At 42.0% G+C, this 24001-nt stretch overlaps 1 protein-coding gene across 2 annotated transcripts; it reads left to right on the top strand.

Moving 5' to 3' along the window:
* LOC106609949 (neuromedin-K receptor) lies at positions 1-24001 on the top strand. 2 transcript variants are annotated; one of them, XM_014209014.3, is made up of 5 exons: positions 3-1912; positions 8016-8204; positions 13813-13963; positions 19816-20012; positions 20288-24001. In XM_014209014.3, exons 1-5 carry the CDS (start codon positions 1545-1547, stop codon positions 20604-20606), a joined length of 1224 nt encoding a protein of 407 aa, XP_014064489.1. In that variant the 5' UTR covers positions 3-1544; the 3' UTR covers positions 20607-24001. The 2 variants fall into 2 exon arrangements, with proteins under 2 accessions (XP_045578622.1, XP_014064489.1); XM_045722666.2 differs by lacking the exon at positions 20288-24001 and having other exon boundaries at positions 1-1912; positions 19816-20016.

Raw genomic sequence — 24001 nt, 5'->3', positions numbered from 1 at the left:
TGTGTGTGTGTGTGTGTGTGTGTGTGTGTGTGTGTGTGTGTGTGTGTGTGTGTGTGTGTGTGTGTGCGTGCGTGCGTGTGTGTGTCACCCCCACTCTATTCCCACACCACCAGAAGATGGCCCTTACAGCTCCCCATACGCAATCCAGCTAGGAAGGAACGCAGACTGTTAAATGAATCATTAAAAGGGGCACATCAGGTGTTATCCTGCATAATTGCTAGGGGAACTCACCAGGAGAAGGGGAGAGAGAAACCTAATTGGCCTGACTCCCTCAGCAGTGAACACCTGTGGTCGGGGACATTAATGTCTTAACGTCGTTGTGGCGTCATCTTTTCTACTTTTTATACTGAGCATGTAGATCAGTGGATAAAAAGCACTTTCCCACCTGCCTCTGAGTGTGTCCCAAATAGCACCCTATTCCCTATATAGTGCACCACTTTTGACCAGAGCCCCCCAAAATAATGCGCTATGATGGGAAGAGGGTGCCGTTTGGGATGAAGCCTATCTGTCCTTTCCATACTGCTTAGGTGACACGAATGAGGATGCTCGGTGGTTTGGATGCTGTTGAATACAGAGGGGGGCTGTGTAGTTTTTGGATGATGTGACTTTCGTTATGAGATACAAGTTGATCAGTCACAACGGAGCATGAGCTCCAAAGCTGAAGCTTCAAAAACACATCTTGGTTTGGTACCCTGAAAGTTTGATTGATTGTTTTGAATGAGTGCATTAGGATCATAAAGTCCAGTCCATCGCGAAAAGGTTGACATAGGCCTATTGGGAACTGAATGAATTTAGGTGGTAAGGCCTTGGCAGATCCATCTATTGAAAATCGATCTTGGAAATTAAGAGAGTTATTTAGGGTAAAAGCAACACATTTTGGAGATACTAGACACCTTTATCAAATATGACTGTTTAATAAACTTAGTCAATATATTTTCAATACTTGCAGTGACAATGACGAAGTAGCATTAATCACGGAGATGTCCCATGAGTGAAATTAACGACTCAGTCAATGGAAGCGACAGATGCGGCAGTCCTTTCATCAGTTCCTGATGCGTGCATGTCGTTTATCAGGATCATGTAAGGCATTTCTAAGTGACTCGCCATCAAATTCCATGCTTGCCATATGTTTATGTCTCATTTGTATGGAATCGTGGCTGAAGGATCTACCGTTTTCAAAGTGTTGCGCAGTTGCATTCGGATGCATTCAAGAGAATGAATGAGGATGCTATTAGAAAGAAGAACTGTTCGAATATTATCGGTCGCCTATTTAAGTAGTAGCCTATCCTATGGATCAGAAGTTCCGCGCTCCTCAAGTGTCAATTATTTATTGGAGTTGTCAGTGGACATTTTGTTACGACTGTCTCCCAAACGCGTTGGCCGTGTATTGACGGGAACAGCAATATAAATGAAGAGGGACTTAACGTGACCGTATTGAGCAGAGCAATAGCGCGTCTTGGTGCGCTACGGAGTTGTGTGCCAACACAACTGATGCCACCTCCAGGGATTGAATCCAAGTAAATCTCGGCAGGGAGACTAGAGGAATGGCTGCGGCAAACAACGGATCGAACACAACTAGGACCTTTACAAATCAGTTCGTACAACCGGCTTGGCGCATCGTGCTATGGTCGGTCGCGTACAGCCTTGTGCTGGCCGTGGCGGTTTTTGGGAACCTGATAGTGATTTGGATCGTATTAGCGCACAAGAGGATGCGGACCGTGACAAACTACTTTTTACTCAACTTGGCTTTCTCTGACGCCTTAATGGCCGCGTTCAACACGTTGATTAATTTCATATACGCTGCTCACGGCAATTGGTACTTTGGAGAATCATACTGCAAGTTCCACAACTTTTTCCCTGTCACAGCAGTGTTTTCAAGCATCTATTCAATGTGCGCAATAGCAGTCGACAGGTGAGCTCTGGAGACATCAACTTCAATCTCTCACATTTTATAAAATTTGGTGAAATGCATTGTATTGACCTATATTAAATGTGACAATTTATTATTATTTATTTAATGCTAGGCCGATTTCATGAATAATAGCCTCGTGTACTGATTCTATAATCAAACCCCTTAAATGAAAAAAGAAAAAGGTTGGCCTAATGGAATAACAAGTTACCTGATGTTGCTCAGATGCCATAATTTCCATACATCATCCTAGTAGCCTGTTATGCATGCAATGTATGCATACAGGTTATTAACGCACACACAGAGAGACATGGGAAACCAATCCTCTCCTTACATTCTGTCAAAATGAGAATGAACTGAATGTAGCACTAATCTAACCAATAAAGATCCTGCAACATAATGTGCGTCCCAAATGGCACCCTTTTCCCTATTCATTTCACTACTTATGATCTCTATGAGTGCTGGGCAAAAGTACTGCACTATAAAAGGAATAGGGTGCCATTTGGGATGCAGACAAAATGAGAAAACAATTGAGGTTCTTGAGGATTTGATCAAGCATTTCATTACTCAGTTGGTGTGTAAAAGAGCCAGATTACTTCTAATGAGCTCCACTGTGCAGACAACCTATCATTATGGAGGGACATGCTGATTAAATAATTAAAATGGAGTACCTGCAGTGAAATAATGTCTTTAAGTGCCAGGAGTGCTTATATGAAAGCTATACTCACACCAACACACAGCCACACATGAGCGAGCAAGCGGCCCCACATACACACACGCACATGTGCGCACACATGCAAACGCAAGCAAGTGTGTACACACGCAAGCACACACTTGATTTACCCTGCTGTGCCAGTTTTCCTACAAAAGTTGGTATTTATTCATTTTGAACTTGATGGGAAGGTGTGTATCTCTATGCATATCTAAGACCATACATACTCAGAACCTAGTGGTTGATCAACTGTATCGCAAGCAAATATTGTTATTTTGGGGGAAATGGAGGTGTTTGATGCACGGGAATTATAATAATTAATGGTAGACTAATAAAAACATTCAAACGTAGGCCTATATAAAACAGATGCATTTGGCTTTGGTAAGAAGATGACTGAGCAGCATCTTGCCTAATAGCCTATTGTCACGTCCTGACCTTAGTAAGTTGTTATTTTCTATGATAGAGTAGGTCAGGGCGTGACAGGGGGTGTTTGTCCGTTTTTGTATTTCTGTTTAGTTTCTAGTTTTGTATTTCTAGGTTAGTTTTTGTTTGGCATGACCTCCAATTAGAAGCAGCCGGTTGTCGTTGTCTCTAATTGGAGGCCATATTTAAGTTGATGTTTGTCCCACTGGTGTTTTGTGAGTGATTATTTTGTGAGTAGTGTATGCCTGCTCTGCGTCACGGCTTTCTTGTTTTTGTATTTCAAGTTTATGGTATATTGCATTCGTTTCACGAATAAAAGATGTGGAACTACGATCACGCTGCGTATTGGTCCGATCCTTCCGAAAGCCCTGACACCTATATTTACTTTAATTACATAGGCCTAAATCATAACAGGGCATGTCTCTACTTTTCTGACATAACTGGTTAATTCCCCGTATACAACAAATATTAGGCTACCATTTATCCATCGCTCATTTAATAGCCAACCATGCGCAAAAGTAAATAGACCGGTAGCCTATGACAGTAACGGTAGGCTTTAGTATGGCTGTGCGATAGGAGCACAACATGTACTATTTAACCTCAGAGCCTATACCAGGGCAGGAGCTAGAAACTTGCATACTGTTGTTCGTGGAAATTGCTCCCAAGGATGAACCAGACTTGTGGAGGTCTACTGTAACGACTGTCGAAGGGATTAGACCAAGACGCAGCGGGTTGCGTGCTCATCATTATTTTATTTATAAGTGAACACGAAAAAACAATAAACAAGGAACGACAGTACAACAGTTTCGCAGGCTATACTAACAGCAGTGCAAAAACAATCTCCCACAACGAGACAGGTGAAAACAATCTCCCTAAGTATGACTCTCAATCAGAAACAACGATGTACAGCTGTTCCTGATTGAGAGCCACACCAGGCCAATAAAGAAATACACAACCTAGAAAACCTAGAATACCAAAACAGGAACATACACCAAAAACCCCGGAACACACAAATACAACACCCCTCTACATACACACAACCCCCGAACCACATAAAACAAATACCCCCTGCCACGTCCTGACCAACTACAATAACAAATATCCCCTATTACTGGTCAGGACGTGACATCTACAATTCTTTTTGTCAAGCAAAGCGGCACTGAGTTTGAAGGTAGGCCTTGAAATACATCCACAGGTACACCTCCAATTGACTCAAATTATGTCAATTAGCCTATCAGAAGCTTCTAAAGCCATGACATCATTTTCTGGAACCGATCCTGTAGAGGTTAAAAAAGTCACCGCAAAAGATTAAAACATTCTGCCCACACCTCTACAGAAACATCTGAGGATTTCAGCAACGTATCATGTGTTGGATAGATGTCTGAAGAGATTACAGAAGACAGAAATGCAAAAAGTGTTCCACTTTTTCAGAATTCACTCAAATAACAGTAGCCTGCTAATAATTTGGCACAGTGCATTATTTATGACAGTTTTATAACCATAACATCAAAACATAAATAAATGAGGCCTCAGGTGTCTGGAGGTCAATTCTATACGTTTACAAGTTGTTTCATAGTAGGACTACAGTCCAACATCTCTTTTCATCTCACTTTGAAGTTAGTCAAACGAGTTAATCTGCACCTGCATGACCAAGACCTGACTACTTATAGGTCTACTGTGTGCCTTTGATACACAGAATCAAAGACAGAACACACACACAGCACAGGTATTCACGCGCACGCACGCACGCAGACAGACAGACAGACAGACAGACAGACAGACAGACAGACAGACAGACAGACAGACAGACAGACAGACAGACAGACAGACAGACAGACAGGACAGACAGACAGACAGACAGACAGACAGACAGACAGACAGACAGGACAGACAGACGGTAAGGTAAGGTAAGGTAAGGTAAGGTAAGGTAAGGTAAGGTAAGGTAAGGTAAGGTCAGGTCAGGTAAGGTAAGGTAAGGTAAGGTCAGGACAGGACAGGATGAAACCTGACAGTCTAGCAGTAAGTTCTGGGGAAATGGAATCTTTGTTTACTGAAAACCAAACAAACAGCACTGTTGAATCCAATTAAAGATATACTGGGAAGAGTCAATCAATCATAACTAGCTCCACATGGGGCATCCTTTGTTTTGAGTACCTGAAAGCAATCTGAAGTTGGGCACAGACATTGACATCCACACACACACACATCACTATCCTAATGGTGGCCGCTCCAGAGAAGATTGGTATTTTATTTACTGTTTGATTTGACATCGTAGTATTTCAACCTGCCCTCTGGCTTTTGTCAAGAGGAGCTTGTTTTATTCACGTTCGGGAAAAAATGCAGTTGTACAACAACACATTTCCCACTGGGTACAGATGTAAATTCAATGTCTATTCCACGTTGGTTCAACGTAATTTCATAGAAATTATGTGGAAATTACATTGATTCAACCAGTGTGTGCCCAGTGGGTCCTGCATACTAAATTGTATGCCTTAACTTTAGTCAGGGTATACGCACTACTCAGAATAAAAAAGTCAAACCTCTCAAGCAAGCAGTGTATGGAGGAACAAAATACCAAGTCAACCATGACCTTTGAACTTTGACCTAATAACCTTTCACCAGAGACGGAAGAGGAAGCGAGACATCTCACTGGGTCCTTTTTTCTGGTTGATATACAGTCAATGAACTAAGTACACCAGACCCAGGAGGCGATCGCATTTGTGTCTATGGAAGAGCCACCCCTTATGTAGACCGGAACTGTGACAATGTTTTTTAATGGTAAACGGCTTGAGTTAGACATCTTCATTTATCCAGCATCTTTGCTTTCACCCCCTGACTGACCTCTTGAACTTTTTTTTAGAGACTATTTTAGAGACTGACGGACAGGGTCTGGTAGTGCTCCAGTCCTCCCTGTCAGAATAAGCAACAGAGGATTTGGAAAGCATATCAACTCCTGTAGAAATGGCACTATGGTTATTGTGAGTAACCTAATTCATGCTCTTTTAAAGCCGCCTTTTAGTGAGTTTATACAAATTGTCATGTCTTACCATTCTGATAGATTGTAGAAAAACGTGGTTGTAACGTTAATACATTGGTTACCTTGAGGCAGATGCATTGGTTAATACATTGGTTACCCAGGGGCAGAGTGGCCCACACTCATTACTGAGCGCAAAGTTGATTGCATCTTTTTCACTGAAACATGGCTGTCTTCAGACTGTAAATCCTACCCCCATAAACCGATATGAACTTTCCTCCACATATAAATGTGATGAGTTTGTGGCATATTTCAGAGATAAGATAACAAACATTAGGCTGGGTATCAGTCAAGCAAGACCTGATGAGAAGTGTGATGGTATTTGCCCTAGCCTACCACGCAAAGGCACTATGGAGTTATTTTACATGGTTAATCACTCCCTATTTCACTTTCCCCACTGCACTAACAACTGCCGGGGTGAAACCCCTTCTGAAGAAAAGTAATCTAGATTCTTCAGCTCTTAGCAATTTTTGGCCAATCTCCAACCTTCTAGAATTTTTTTTTTTTAAACAGCTAAATGATTTTAAAATTTTTTTTTATTTATTATTTTTGAAAAAATTCAATCTAGTTGTCTTGCCCGCCAAAGCACAGGGACAGCGTAAGTTAAAGTGTTAAATGATCTTAGAGCCAACACAGATGCTGAACAGCCTTCTGTCCGTGTACTCTTTGATTTAAGTGCTGCATGATGATGTCCTTCTGGACAGACTGGAGAGGTGGGTTGGTCTCTTCCCTCTAGTTCTAAATTGGTTTAGGACCCATTTAACCGGTCGAGAGTGAACAACACAGAGAAATGTCATATCCCATGTGACGTTCCACAAGGTTCGATTTTGGGTTCAGTACTGTTCCGTTCATGTATATGTTTCCCCTTGGCAGCGTTATCAGAACGCACAACATTGATTTTCACAACTACGCAAACTATACACAGCTTTACATTTCTGTGTCACCAGAGCATTTTAGCTCCACAGATAAATTATTATACTGTATTAGTGATTTAAATACTTGGAAGGCTCACAACTTCCTTCAGCTAAATCAAGACAAGACCGAGGTACTTATAATTGGAGCCAAAGCACACAGAATCTATATATATTTAATTAATATTTTCATATTAATATTTTAATTCACTGTCAAATAAGATAAAACACTAGCTAAAAAACATAGGTGTCATTTTAGATTCTGAACTTAATTTGGAATCACACATTAGGAATGTGACCAAAATAACTTTTTACCACCTGAGGAACATTGCCAAGTTGCGGCCATTTCTATCTCAGGTTGATACAGAGAGACTCATCCATGCTTTTATTACAGCAGGCTTTACTACTCTAATGCTCTCCTGTCTGGTCTACCCAAGAAAGCCATTGGCCAACTGCAAAATATACAGAATGCAGCAACACGGCCAGACAGAAAGCACACATTACACCTGTTTTAAAGTCTCTGCGCTGGCTGCCTGTGTGTTTAAGAATACATTTTAAGATTGTATTGGTTTTTAAATCAATCCACAATTGTGCACCCCAATACATGCCAGACATGCTTTTGAGTTACGTACCCAGGAGGTCCCTCAGGTCCTTTGGCACTTGCCTTTTAACTATCCCAAAGCCTAGGACCAAGAGGCATGGAGAGGCAGCCTTTAGTTACTATGCCCCCAGCCTCTGGAAAAGCCTGCCAGAGAGCCTGCCAGAGAAACTGTGGACATATTTAAAATATATCTTAAAACACACCTTTTTAAGTTTTGCTTTTCCTTAGGGTGCTTTTTTAGTCTTTCAGTTTTAATTGTTGTTCTTTAGTTTTTTTATACTCTTATGTTTGTTGTGTAGTAAATATTTATGTTTCTATTTTTTTTTATTTTTTTTTTATTTCCTGTGAAGCACATTGCGTCGCATTCATGTCTGAAATTTGCTATTAAATAAAGATTGATTTCATTTGATTTGACATCCCTGCAGGTACATGGCCATCATCCACCCGCTGAAACCACGGCTGTCAGCCACAGCCACCAAGGTGGTGATTGTGTGTATCTGGGCACTGGCCGTGGTGCTGGCCTTCCCCCTCTGCTTCAACTCCACCATCCGTATCCTGCCCCGCAGGACCATATGCTACGTGGCCTGGCCCCGGCCCTCGGATGACTCGTTCATGTGAGTGAGACACTCCGGGTGCATCTCAATAGTCTAAAGTGGCTTCCTTGACTCACCTCTTGTTCATCTTCACTGATCTGAAAACAGTTTTGGGTTGATTGGTAATGAAACTGTACAAGGTGAACTTGCTGCTGGTGGTTTGAGTGTGGGCTACTGTGGTGGTGTATCAATAAGAACACTGGGAGTTGGAGATACACTTCAAAAGGGCTAATTCCCTGTTTATTGATAGATTAAAGAATGTTGCTAGGATAAGGATGGTTTTCTCTAGGAATCAACAATAGAATCACCTTACATATCAATGTAAGGCAGGGCTCTTTCACTAATTCCTGGAGAGCTACCGTCGCGTAGATTTTCTCTCCAACCCTAATCATTCGCACCTGATTTTAGTAATTAGCTGGTTGATAAAATGAATCAGGTTAGTTACAACTGGATTGAATACCTACAGGAGGGTAGCTCTCCAGGAACAGCATTGTAAGGCAATTAACTTGGCCAATTATACAGGCACTAGTCAAAAGCACATACATCAAAATATACTCAAAACTCAATAGTAACTACAATATGAAAAATTATCTAAGTAACATAATCAATATCTACACAAACAAACCTACTTAGATACCAACAAAAAATACTATGAATAATGGCACATAGAAAAACATATCAAATGGGCTCAAATCAAAGCTACACTATAAATGAGCACAAACTTATACCGAGCAAAAATATAAACGCAACATGTATGGTGTTCATACATACAATGTTTCATGAGCTGAAATGAAAGTTTCCAGAAATATTCCATATGCACAAAAAACATATATATAAAAAAAGAAGAATCAAATCAAATTGTATTTGTCACATACACCGAATACAACAGTGAAATGCTTACTTACAAGCCCTTAACCAACAATGCAGTTGATAGAAAATACCTAAAAAAAGAAAGAGATAAGAATAACAAATAATGAAAGAGCAGCAGTAAATAACAATAGAGGGGCTATATACAGGGGGTAGCGGTACAGAGTCAATGTGCGGGGGCACCGGTGTCGAGGTAAATGAGGTAATATGTACATGTAGGTAGAGTTATTAAAGTGTCTATGCATAGATAATAACAGAGAGTTGCAGCAGCGTAGAAGGGTGGGGGGAGGGGGGCAATACAAATAGTCTGGGTAGCCATTTGGTTCAGGAGTCTTGGGGGTAGAAGCTTTTTAGAAGCCTCTTGGACCTAAACTTGGCGCTCCGATACCGCTTGTCGTGCGGTAACAGAGAGAACAGGCTATGACTAGGGTGGCTGGAGTCTTTGACAATTTGTAGGGCCTTCCTCTGACACCGCCTGGTATAGAGGTCCTGGATGGCAGGAAGCTTGGCCCCGGTGATGTACTGGGCCGTACGCACTACCCTCTGCAGTGCCTTGCAGTCGGAGGCCGAGCAGTTGCCATACCAGGCAGTGATGCAATCCGTCAGGATGCTCTCGGTGGTGCAGCTGTAAAACCGTTTGAGGATCTAAGGACCCATGCCAAATCTTTTCAGTCTCCTGAGGGGGAATAGGTTTTGTCATGCCCCCTTCACGATGGTCTTGGTGTGCTTGGACCATGTTAGTTTGTTGGTGACGTGGACGCCAAGGACCTTGATGCTCTCAACCTGTTCCACTACAGCCCCGTCGATGAGAATGGGGCGTGCTCAGTCCTCCTTTTCCTGTAGTCCCCTTACCACCTGGGGGCTGCCCGTCAGGAAGTCCAGGATCCAGTTGCAGAGGGAGGTGTTTAGTCCCAGGGTCCTTAGCTTAGTGATGAGCTTTGAGGGCACTATGGTGTTGAACGCTGAGCTGTAGTCAATGAGTAGCATTCTCACATAGGTGTTCCTTTTGTAGAGGTGTGAAAGGGCAGTGTGGAGTGCTATAGAGATTGTATCATCATCAGTGGATCTGTTGGTGCAGTATGCAAATTGGAGTTGGTCTAGGGTTTCTGGCATAATGGTGTTGATGTGAGCCATGACCAGCCTTTCAAAGAATTTCATGGCTACAGATGTGAGTGCTACGGGTCGGTAGTCATTTAGGCAGGTTACCTTAGTGTTCTTGGGCACAGCGACCATGGTGGTCTGCTTGAAACATGTTGGTATTACAGACTAAGACAGGGAGAGGTTGAAAATGTCAGTGAAGACACCTGCCAGTTGGTCAGCGCATGCTCAGACTACACGTCCTGGTAATCCATTTGGCCCTGCGACCTTGTGAATGTTGACCTGTTTAAAGGTCTTACTCACATCGGCTGCGGAGAGCTTGATGACACAGTCGTCCAGAACAGCTGGTGCTCTCATACATGTTTCAGTGTTACTTGCCTAGAAAGGGCATAGAAGTTATTTAGCTCGTCTGGTAAGCTCGTGTCACTGGGCAGCTCTCGGCTGTGCTTCCCTTTGTAGTCTGTAATAGTTTGCAAGCCCTGCCACATCCAATGAGCATCGGAGCCGGTGTAGTACGATTCAATCTTAGTCCCGTATTGAAGCTTTGCCTGTTTGATGGTTCGTCGGAGGGCATAGCGGGATTTCTTATAAGCTTCTGTGTTAGAGTCCCGCTCCTTGAAAGCGGCAGTTCTACCCTTTAGCTCATTGTGAATGTTCCCTGTAAACCATGGCTTCTGGTTGAGGTATGTACATTCGGACACTGTGGGAATGACGTCCTCCATGCACGTATTGATAAAGCCAGTGACTGATATCGCGTACTCCTCAATGCGGAAGAATCCCGGAACATATTCCACTCTGTGCTAACAAAACAGTCCTGTAGTTTAGCATCTGCTTCATCTGACCACTTTTGTGTAAACCGAGTCACTGGTGCTTCCTGCTTCAATTTTTGCTTGTAAGCAGGAAGATAGAGTTATGGTCAGATTTCCCAAATGAAGTGCGAGGGAGAGCTTTGTACGCATCTCTGTGTGTGAAATAAATGTAGTCTAAAAATGTAACATGCTGATAGAAATTAGGTAAAACTAATTTAAATTTCCTTGCATTAAAGTCCCGGGCCATTAGGAGCGCCACCTCTGGATGAGCGTTTTCCTGTTTGCTTATGGCGGTATACAGCTCATTGAGTGTGGTTTTAGTGCCAGCTTCAGTCTGTGGTGGTATGTAGACAGCTATGAAAAATACAGATGAAAATTCTCCAGGTAGATAGAGTATCTCACTATAAGCTGTAGACCACACTAACTCAGGCAAGCAAAACCTTGAGACTTCCTTAGATATAGTGCACCAGCTGTTGTTTACGTATATGCATAGGCCCCCGCCCGTGTCTTACCAGAGGCTGCTGTTCTATCCTACCGATAGAGTATATAACCCGCCAGCTGTATGTTCTTAATGTCGTCATTCAGCCACGACTCAGTGAAATATAAGATATTATAGTTTTAATGTCCCGTTGGTAGGATATACGTGCTTTCAGTTCGTCCCATTGGTTTTCCAGCGATTGAATGTTAGCTAGCAGGATGGAAGGCAAGGGAAGATTAGCCACTCGTCACCTGATCCTCACAAGGCACCCTGACCTTTTTCCGCAAAATCTCAGTTTTCTTCTCCAGCGATTGACGGGGATTTGGGCCTGGTCGGGTGTGTGTAGTATATCCCTCCCGTCCGACTCATTGAAGAAAAACTCTTTGTCTAATCTGAGGTGAGTAATCACAGTTCTGATGTGCAGAAGCTCTTTTTGGTCATATGAGACGGTAGCAGCAACATTATATACAAAACAAGTTACGAACAACGCGAAAAAACAAACAAAATAGCATGGTTGGTTAAGAGCCGATAATTTGTCCGCCATCCCATCCGGCACGCTCCGGCGCCATCCCTTTTTGTCATCATTTCTACTTTGCAAAGATAATCCATCGACCTGACAGGTGTGGCATATCAATAAGCTGATTAAATAGCATGATCATTACACATGTGCACCTTGTGCTGAAGACAATAAAAGGCCTCTCTAAAATGTGCAGTTTTGTCACACAGCACAATACCACAGATGTGTCAAGTTTTGAGGGAGTGTGCAATTGGCATGCTGACTGCAGGAATGTCCACCAGAGCTGTTGCCAGATAATTAAATGTTAATTTCTCTACCATAAGCCACCTCCAACATCGTTTTAGAGAATTTGTCAGTATGTATGCCCAGCGTCGTTTTAGAGAATTTGGCAGTACGTCCAACCGGCCTCAGAACCGCAGACCATGTTCAACCACGCCAGCCCAGGACCTGCACATCTGCCTTCTTCACCTGTGGGATCATCTGAGACCAGCCACTTGGACAGCTGATGAAACTGAAGAATTTCTGCATAAACTGTCAGAAATCGTCTCTGGGAAGCTCATCTGCATGCTCATCATCCTCACCAGGGTCTTGACCTGACTGTGGTGTCTTAAGCAACTTCAGTGGGCAAATGCTCACCTTCGATGGCAACTGGCACGCAGGAGATGTGTTCTCTTCACGCATGAATCCGGTTTCAACTGCAGATGGAAGACAGCATTTTTGGCATCGTGTGGGGGAGCAGTTTGCTGATGTCAATGTTGTGAACAGAGTTCCCCATGGTGGAAGTTGGGTTATAGTATGGGCAGGCATAAGCTACGGACAAAACACAATTGCATTTTTTCGATGGCAATTTGAATGCACAGAGATACCATGACAAGATCCTGTAGCCCATTGTCGAGCCATTCATCCGCTGCCATCCCCTCATGTTTCAGCAGGATAATGCATGTACCCATGTCACAATGATCTGTAAACAATTCCTGGAAGCTGAACATTTCCCAGTTCTTCTATGGCCTGCATACTCACCAGACATGTCACCCATTGAGCATGTTTGGGATGCTCTGGAATGACGTGTACGAGCGTGTCCCAGTTCCCACCAATATCCAGCAATATCGCACAGCCATTGAAGAGGAGTGGAACAACATTCCATAGGCCACAATCAACAGCTTGACCAACTCTATGCGAAGGACATGTGTCGCGCTGCATGAGGCAAATGGTGGTCATTCCAGATACTGATTGGTTTTCTGATCCACGCCCCTGCCGTTTTTTAAAGATATCTGTGGCCACCAACAGATGCATATCTGTATTACCAGTCATGTGAAATCCATAGATTAGGGCCTAATTCATTTATTTAAATTGAATGATTTCCTTTATATGATCTGTAACAGTAAAATCTTTGAAATTGTTGCATGTTAAGTTTATATTTTTGTTCAGTGTACTTTGAATAAACACATCCTTGAATAACTGTTTGTATCAACAAAGGCTGGAATTAACTGAAGGTTTGTCGGGTTGCCACATTGATTGCATAGAGGTGAGTTAATTTAAGGTGGTGAGTGTCCCGCTTCTGGAGGAAGAACTGGGTGGCAATTGGGTAATTGGAAAGTCAGTCCGTATGAGTATGGGAATTTACTACACACAGGATAGCGAGATTAGTTTGATAGAGATCTATCTATCTATTTATCAGGTATCCGCTCTCCTGTCACAACCAGTGCAGGCTAGTTAAGGAGGAGAGCAAACTAGACTAACGAATATAAATGTGAAATAGATTAACTATAATTTGCAAAATTACCATGTTTTCCATTACATTCACAGGAATGCTCTGCTTTTCCTTCCTCTTACAGCTATCTATTCTTCTCTGGTATACAGGTATCATATCATTGTGACGGTGCTGGTGTATGTGCTGCCCCTAGTGGTGATGGGTATCACCTACACCATTGTGGGGGTGACACTGTGGGGAGGAGAGATTCCGGGGGAAGCATCAGATAACTACCACAGCCAGCTCACAGCCAAGAGGAAGGTAACGCAAAAATACAACTCCATTATACACATAAGGTCCATTGGTAAAGCATGTGTATTCCATTTGTAAACCAACGCGTCAACCATGAATTATCATTCAGTACATTCAGCCATTCATTTTAACTGACACAATCATGAGACGTTCAACTGTCTTCGTTTCATTCACTCTAGTTCATTTGGTGTGAGGAGTAGAATACTGTAGGCATTTTAAAAATGTGGATCTGAAAATAATTTCTGCAAACAATAATAATAATAAACTGAATATGCGCTTCTGGTGGATTTGAGGATTTTTCAGTGTTTGACCCAATACATAGTCATTACAATAACTGATGTAGCTATACCATTGAAATTAATACCTGACCCTGTAGATAGCACAATGATCTCTCTGTATTCCCCACTGGATTTGGCTACCCATCAGGTAATCCAACATTACGCAGGGAAACAACAGAGATTAGTCTCCTCTTTAGAGATGACAATGCATTCTATTAACTGGACACAGTGTATCTCTTCATTCGTCTTTGCTTGGAGTCCAGGATCCGTATGTATTAAGCGTCTCAGAGTTGGAGTGCTGATCTGGGATCAGGTTCTCCCTGTCCATGTTATCTCATTCATTGTGATCTAAAAAGCGAAACTGGTCATAAAATCAGCACTTCTATTCTGAGATGCTTGATACATACGGACCCTGGTCCCCAGAGTTATCCATAAGGATTCAGGTCATTTGAACCCGTATGACTAACATCTATTAGGCCAGATGTGGTTTTAACATTACAGGAGCACAGATTATAGAAAGGCAATGGCCAATATGACACGTCTACTAGATATGGGAATTATTGGGATATTGGATTATTCAAGGACACCCTGTGAGGGAACCCAGTCTATATTTCAGGGTTGTTATTGTTTTATTCATGAGGATTACACTCAGATTACGGGGGGGGGCGGGGGTTTGGGGGTGGGATCAGCACACCTAGTTCTTTGTTTTGGACAGATGGCTGAGGCCATGAAACCGTAATAATTTACAGTTTCAACCAGGGATGTACCCTGTGATCCTGCCTGACATTTGATCTCGGCACCAGCACATGTTTGGTGTTGTTACTTGCTCTTATTTCAGAACTGGTTCTCTTTTTGATTGTTTTATCGTTTTTGTTGTTGTTGTTGTTGTTGTTTTTGTTGTGAAATGCACCTCACATAAACTTGATTTCATTTGATTTAGTTTGAGCAACGCAGTGATGGAGGGTTAGTTAACCTTGCACTTATACACCATTCCAAATACTCAGTGGGTTTGAATGGGCCATAAATACAGACTAGAAGTACTTTAGGATAAAAGCGTCTGCTAAATGACTGGATCATTTTTATCAGCCTGTTGCTGGATTTGCCATTAACGTCCCTGCCAAACCATTTTAACTTAGCTAGCAGAGGGCTGAGAGAGGTTCATTAGGCTGAATGTCACCCATTGTCAAACCGTCAGGTCCTACTCGGTGGTTAGTTTAAAGGTAATCGTTCATGAGGTCAGCGATCTGTTCCCACCAAGCTCAATTTACCCATGCTGTGACAGCTTCGGCAGACCAGCAGTGCTCTCGCGTCAAATACCTGTGACCTGCTGTGTAATGCGTCATGGATACCCTTTCTCCTGCTTTATGTAGCTCCGGAGAGAATTCTACCAGACACCGTTTGCTCGTCATTAGACCCAGAGTCCCAGAGATGCTACCGCTTCATAAGCTTTATGCCACATTATTAACCATCCAGAAGATAATGCAGGTAGAGCTAGTTGATCCTTGATTATAAGATCCTAATTGTTATTGTTCATAAACAAGGTAACTGACAGCTTGATTGATCACTTGACTATCCTTTCCATGTTGGAAGTTAATGAATAAAGTTTGACCTGCATTTCAATGTGATCCATTGTCAAAGCTGTGAAACAACTTTAGAAAAGCTAAAGAATGTCAATGCTGATTTCATAACCGATGTTACGGCTGTCTGAAGAATGGGACAAAAGCGCAGCGTGTGTATCGTTCCACATTTTATTTAAACTGTGAAACTATGCAAGACATACAAATAAACAAAACAACAAACCGTGACGAAGAGGTGCAACATACACTTACTCAAAATAATCTCCCACAAAACCTAGTGGGAAAAACAACAACTTAAATATGATCCCCAATGAGAGACAACGATGACCAGCTGCCTCTAATTGGAGATCATCCCCAAAAAAACAATATAGAAATACAAAAACTAGAACCCCACATATAAATACATAAACTAGACAAAAAACCCAACATAGAAAAAATAAACTAGAACCAACATAGACATAAATAAACTAGACAAAACCCTCTGTCACGCCCTGACCTACTATACCATAGAAAAATAAAAGCTTTCTATGGTCAGGACGTGACAACCGAAGAGTGCTTTGGAATGTTTTCATACATGAAAACATGAACTATGAACCCCTCTAAAAAGCACCTTCTTCTAATTCATTCATTTAGCCTAACTTGTTTAACCCAAGCAGCTGTTGTAAAATGATTTTTTTGCCTTTTTTGGAGTTGTGTTCGTGCGTGCCCCAACAGACTGCAATCACGACAAAATCATTCATCGTCAGATGCCCTTGTTGTTGTTCTCTGTATGACTATCCTTAGTCTGTGATGAAGGGCTAACACCAGCTGTGAGTCTTCTCCAACAAAGTGAGATTGACTTCAGAGCTCCTACATCAAGGGTATTCAATTCCGTCCTTATGGGGCTGAAGTACTGCTGTGTTTGTATTGATTTTCTACTTGGGAGTTAAAAGGATAGTTCGGCCAAATAACAAAGTGACATATTAGTTTCCGTACCCTGTAAGCAGTCTATGTACAAGGTAAAAGAGCAATCCTGGTTTTGTTTATATGGCCACCATCTCCAAATGCTAACTTATTTTGCATTCTTGGCTCAAAACCAATGCAAATAAATATCCCTGATGTTGGCATTTTTCGTGCATCATATGTTAAACATGACCAAGCCCAGAGACATACTGTAGTTCAATTTAAGTCTTTAGGATGTATATATCTGTTGGATGTCATATCGGTATGTAAACACTTTTCCACCAGTTAGTGCTTTGCATTCAACTACGACTGTTTCCCAGACCCAGATTAAGTCTAGTGCTGGATTTAAAGGCATGCTCAATGGAGAATCTCAAAGGTTTAGCGAATGTAGGTTAAATCTAAAGAGCAAAGTGACAGAATAGAATCTATGTGAAAGGCTTTGGGGAGTTTCTCAGACTGTTTGACTGACAGACTAACCATTCATTGGAAATTACAATCACTATTGCTCTACGGCTGGCAGCCATCTTGTCACATGACATTGTGAACATAGTATAGTTGATTAGACTATATCATGAGATGACCTACTGTACCTGGTATAGTGATGACACAGTAGTAACACAATAGTGAACACAACAGTGAAGATACAGTTGAAATCAGAAATTTACATAGACAGGTTGGAGTCATTAAACTTGTTTTTCAACCACTCCACAAATTTCTTGTTAACAAACTATAGTTTTGGCAAGTCGGTTGGAATATCTACTTTGTGCATGACACAAGTAATTTTCCCAACAATTGTTTACATACTGATTATTTGACTTACAATTCAGTGTATCACAATTCCAGTAGGTCAGAAGTTTACATACACTAAGTTAACTGTGCCTTTAAACAGCTTGGAAAATTCCAGAAAATGATGTCATGGCTTTAGAAACTTCAATAGGCTAATTGACATCATTTGAGTCAATTGGAGGTGTACCTGTGGATGTATTTCAAGGCCTACCTTAAAACGCAGAGCCTCTTTGCTTGACATCATGGGAAAATCAAAAGAAATCAGCCAAGACCTCAGAAAAAACAATTGTAGACCTCCACAAGTCTGGTTCATCCTTGGGAGCAATTTCCAAATGCCTGAAGGTACCACGTTCATCTGTACAAACAATAGTATGCAAGTATAAACACCATGGGACCACGCAGCCGTCATTCCGCTCAGGAAGGAGACGCGTTCTGTCTTCAAAAAGTGCAAATCAATCCCAGAACAACATCAAAGGACCTTGTGAAGGTGCTGAAGGAAACAGGTACAAAAGTATCTATATCCACAGTAAAACGAGTCCTATATCGACATAACCTGAAAGGCCGCTCAGCAAGGAAGAAGCCACTGCTCCAAAATCAGCATAAAAAAAGCCAGACTACAGTTTGCAACTGCACATGGGGACAAAGATCACACTTTTTAGAGAAATGTCCTCTGGTCTGATGAAGCAAAAATAGAACTGTTTGGCCATAATGACCATCGTTATGTTTTGAGGAAAAAGTGGGAGGCTTGCAAGCCGACAAACACCATCCCAACCGTGAAGCACGAGGGTGGCAGCATCATATTGTGGGGGGCTTTGCTACAGGAGGGTCTGGTGCACTTCACAAAATAGATGGCATCATGAGGCAGGAAAATTATGTGGATATATTGAAGCAACATCTCAAGACATCAGTCAGGAAGTTAAAGCTTGGTCGCAAATGGGTCTTCCAAATTGACAATGACCCCAAGCATACTTCCAAAGTTGTGGCAAAATGGTTTAAGGACAACAAAGTCAAGGTATAGGAGTGGCCATCACAAATCCCTGACCTCAATCCTATAGAAAATTTGTGGGCAGAACTGAAAAAGCTTGTGCGAGCAAGGAGGCCTACAAACCTGACTCAGTTACACCAGCTCTGTCAGGAGGAATGTGCCAAAATTCACCCAACGTATAGTGGGAAGCTTGTGGAAGGCTACCTGAAACCTTTGACCCAAGTTAAACAATTTAAAGGCAATGCTACCAAATACTATTTGAGTGTATGTAAACTTCTGACCCACTGGGAATGTAATGAAAGAAATAAAAGCTGAAATAAATCATTCTCTCTACTATTATTCTGACATTTCACATTCTTAGAATAAAGTGGTGATCCTAACTGACCTAAGATGGGAATTTTTACTAGGGTTAAATGTCAGGAATTGTGAGTAACTGAGTTTAAATGTATTTGGCTAAGGTGTATGTAAACGTCCGACATCAACTGTACATGGACAGAAATCTTCCTCACTGACAAGACGGACAAAGAGCAGTTTGCATGGTTCAGGCATGTCTGAGCTTTGATATTCGGTGTAAAGTAACAAAAGTCAAATTCTATTATATTAAATTTGTCAGAACTCCTCCATACAAGGCAGCAAAGTGCTAACTTTTTGCGAATGCAGATCTGATTTCAAGTTTAGAAATGCTCTTTGAGGATTTTAAATGACACAATCAGTTCAGGAATTTCACAGGATCTTTGAAGTCAGCTGCTTCCTTTGTGATGGCTCTAAATTGTCAGGTTATAGAATGCACCTAATTCTATTGTGGCTCTACCATCTCCAATGTATGGACCGTTGGACCACCAATGGTTGTCCTGACCATTTATGTGCAAATTAAGCAATTCTATTTTGAGGTTGTGTGAATGGCTCTTTTGAAAGGGGTTGTTGTGATGAAAAAAGTATATCCTAAATTGCTGTGGCTTCCAGGACGGAATGAAAATGCCAACATGATGATGAATCAATCATGGTGCCCACGCTTGTGAGAATATATTGAGCGTCACACATTCTGTCCATCTCAGAATCAGGCTCTCTGTGAAACCTGGCATGAGGTGGCCGACCAACTGTTGATTTTTTATCGAGTCTCAAAGCTACACAGAATAAAGACAATATACTTAATATTTCTCTCTCTCTCTCTTTTCTTATTCTCTATTCTTTTTCTCATTGCTTTCTCCCCCTCCCTCTCTTCCACCCTGTCTCCCCCTCCTTCCCTGTCTCTCTATTCCTCCAATCCTCCCACAATCCCCTTCCTAACCCCAGGTGGTGAAGATGATGATCATTGTGGTGGTGACCTTCACCCTCTGCTGGCTGCCGTACCACGTCTACTTCATCGTGACGGGCCTCAACAAGGCTCTGATGAGGTGGAAGTCCATCCAGCAGGTCTACCTATCAGTGCTGTGGCTGGCCATGAGCTCCACAATGTACAACCCCATCATCTATTGCTGCCTCAACAGCAGGTAGGATCTAGCACCTGGGTGCTGTTCAGTAGGCACCAAAACATACGATGAAGTTAAGCCTTACCCATAACTCATTTAGATTTTCCGTTTAAAAATGTTTTCTTCTTTGTGCCTACTGAACACATCCTAGGCAACCACTGGCTAGAAAAATAAGACCAAATGAGAAAACTACCAGTGTACCTTCTTCAGAATTCATTAGCCACCTCTCAAATGTGAAATATCTGACCATGCACTCGTTGTATATCTGTCTGGTTTGGGTTGTGGTTTGGATACAGGTTCCGGGCGGGCTTCAAGCGGGTGTTCTGTTGGTGCCCGTTTGTCCGGGTATCCAGCTATGACGAGCTGGAGTTGCGCAACAACACCACCCGCCACCGATCTGGTCACCAGGGCAGCATGTGCACCCTCTCCCGCGTGAACACCAGGACGAACAGCACCAACGATCACCACCACAGCTTCAAAAAGGCTGTCTCCAGCTGCCATGGCAATGCCAGTGTTAACGGAGATAACAATGGTAATCATGGCAACCAACCGGCGGTAGCCAAGTCCAACCTTTACAGTGACCCCGATGATGTGGCCGACGATCAATTCTCCTGAGATGTGGATGACGACCACAACCAGCTTCTAGAATGTTCACGAGTGGTTTGGAAAGTTGTTGTCAACGTTTCGCCCTCCGAACTGTCCCTCAAACATTCCAAGCAAGTCTTTACATATTTTTTTATTTTACCAAACATAAGTATTTCTTGTGAGTTTGCTGCAAACGCAGTTGCTCTTTATAAAGTATTTTTTGCTGGCTTGATGCAGTGAGATTCATTAGATTTTTTTTCTATTTGCTTAGCTTTCGAAAGCATTTATTCCTGCCTTTTCTCATTTCCACACCCCCATCTCACGACACTGACTGGACATCTGGTAGGCTGCTGTCTCAACAGGCAGATTTGTGACATCTGGACTAAGCAATGAAGGCAGAGCTTACCAATAGTTTACCAGTGTGTGTGTGTGTTTGTGCGCGCATCTATTACTCACTGGCTATTGCCTCAGGCAGTCTCCCATTGAAAGATTGTTAGGAGGGGTTGGTGGTTGGGCATATACACTACTGTTCAAAAGTTTAGGGTCACTTAGAAATGTCCATGTTTTTCAAAGAAAAGCAATTTTTTTGTCCATTAAAATAACATAAAATCGATCATAAATACAGTGTAGACATTGTTAATGTTGTAAATGACTATTGTAGCTGGAAACAGCAGATTTTTTATGGAATATCTACATAGGCGTACAGAGGCCCATTATCAGCAACCATCACTACTGTGTTCCAATGCCACGTTGTGTTAGCTAATCCAAGTTTATTCTTTTAAAAGGCTAATTGATCATTACAAAATCCTTTTGCAATTATGTTAGCACAGCTGAAAACTGTTGGGATGATTAAAGAAGCAATCAAACTGGCCTTCTTTAGACTAGTTGAGTATCTGGAGCATCAGCATTTGTGGGTTCGATTACAGGCTCAAAATGTCCAGAAACAAAGAACTTTCTTCTGAAACTCGTCAGTCTATTCTTGTTCTGAGAAATGAAGGCTATTCCATGCGAGAAATTGCCAAGAAACTAAAGATCTCGTACAACGCTGTGTACTACTCCCTTCACAGAACAGCGCAAACTGTCTCTAACCAGAATAGAAAGAGGAGTGGGAGGCCCCGGTGCACAACTGAGCAAGAGGACAAGTACATAAGAGTGTTTAGTTTGAGAAACAGACGCCTCACAAGGCAGCTTCATTAAATAGTACCCACAAAACACCAGTCTCAACGTCAACAGGGAAGAGGCGACTCCGTGATGCTGGCCTTCTAGGCAGAGTTGCAAAGAAAAATCCATATCTCAGACTGGCCAATAAAAATAAAAGATTAAGATGGGCTAAAGAACACAGACACTAGACAGAGGAAGATTGGAAACAAGTGTTATGGACAAACAAATCTAAGTTTGATGTGTTGGGATCACAAAGAAGAACATTTGTGAGACGCAGAAAAAATGCTGGAGGAGTGCTTGACGCCATCTGTCAAGCATGATGGAGGCAATGTGATGGTCTGGGGGTGCTTAGGTGGTGGTAAAGTGGGAGATTTGTACAGGGTAAAAGGGATCTTGAAGAATGAAGGCTATCACTCCATTTTGAAATGCCATGCCATACCCTGTGGACGGCGGAGCCAATTTCCTCCTACAACAAGACAATGACCCAAAGCACAGCTCCAAACTATGCAAAAATTATTTAGGGAAGAAGCAGTCAGCTGGTATTCTGTCCATAATGGAGTGACCAGCACAGTCACCGGATCTCAACACTATTGAGCTGTTGTGGGAGCAGCTTGACCGTATGGTACGTAAGAAGTGCCCATCAAGCCAATCCAACTTGTGGGAGGTGCTTCAGGAAGCATGGGGTGAAATCTCTTCAGATTACCTCAACAAATTGACAACTAGAATGCCAAAAGTCTGCAAGGCTGTAATTGCTGCAAATGGAGGATTCTTTGACGAAAGCAAAGTTTGAAGGACACAATTCTTATTTCATTTAAAAATAATTTTTTATAATATTGTCAACGTCATGACTATATTTCCTATTAATTTTGCAACTAATTTCATGTATGTTTTCATGGGAAACAAGGACATTTCTAAGTGACCCCAAACATTTCAACCGTAGTGTATATAACACAAAATAATGAAAAGGGAAGATTGTTTATTAATGTGTCTTTCTGTACCATAATCATACATCCTTTATCAGCTTGTCGTCAGTTCAGCAGACTGATACCACACAGATGGAAATAGCTGTGAACTGTATGTCCTGATATTATATTGTTTTTAGAGAGAGAGAGAGGCACCTGGGGAAAGATAGAGTATTCAATGTTTTTCTGTCAGCCTGCAATTCTCTGAGTATAAATGAGAATGATAGCATGTTCCATTTTGTTATTGAAATTTGTCTCATAAGCTGCTTTTATCGTTATACGAATTGTACTGTGCCATTTCTTTTTTAAATGTATGAGATACATGTCATATATAAGCGAGAATTGTATTTTGCTTTTGTGATATACCGTGGCGTATACTTACTGTGGTTAAGGCAATTTTTAGCACTTTAATCACTGAGGGATAAATGCAAACACACACATGCACACACTCGGACATGCACAGACACACACACACACACATTTAGCCATCAACATGAAAGTGTTTCATGAGGACGTACTGTGAAGTACTGTGCACTGTGTACTAAAACTAATCATCATGGGAAATAGTGCAGTATTAAAACACAATCTGAGAGTTTGATAAAATCCACCCATCCATCTCTTTGATTCCATGAAGACATTTAATCCAGAGCTCTGGGCTCTTACATAAACATGCCAGTACTCGCTCTCCCTCTCTCTAATAAGCATCTCATCACCTTATAACACACACGCACATACACTTGCACACACATGGACACTCACACACTCACACACACACATGCATGCACACGCAGGCAGTCGCATGCACACACACTCGCACGGGCAAGGACACACACACCCACGTGTGGGTTATACACACACACACACACACACAAACCCCAGTGAAAGTTTACTGCAGTTATTTATTGTGTAGTGGGATTATCACTGTAATGTGAATTGGCAATATAGGTCCTTCTGGCTTTGTACTACAAAATACTGCTAGTTATTGGTGTCACGCCCTGACCTTAGAGTTCCTTTTTATGTCTCTATTTTGGTTTGGTCAGGGCGTGAGTTGGGGTGGGCATTCTATGTTCTATTTTCTATGTTTTGTATTTCTTTGTTTTGGCCGGGTATGGTTCTCAATCAGGGACAGCTGTCTATCGTTGTCTCTGATTGGGAACCATACTTAGGCAGCCCTTTTTCCCACCCGTCCTTGTGGGTAGTTAACTTTGTTTGTGGCACTTTGCCCTGTAAGCTTCACTGTCGTTTTGTATTGTTTATTGGTTTTGCTGGCGACATTCAATAAAGAGGAAAATGTACGCTCAC

This window comes from Salmo salar, chromosome 08 (assembly GCF_965601325.2).
Source record: "Salmo salar chromosome 08, fSalSal1, whole genome shotgun sequence".
NCBI classification, from domain to species: Eukaryota; Metazoa; Chordata; class Actinopteri; order Salmoniformes; family Salmonidae; genus Salmo; species Salmo salar.
Note: the sequence above shows the minus strand (reverse complement) of the source record. Positions and strands in the feature narration are given on the sequence as shown.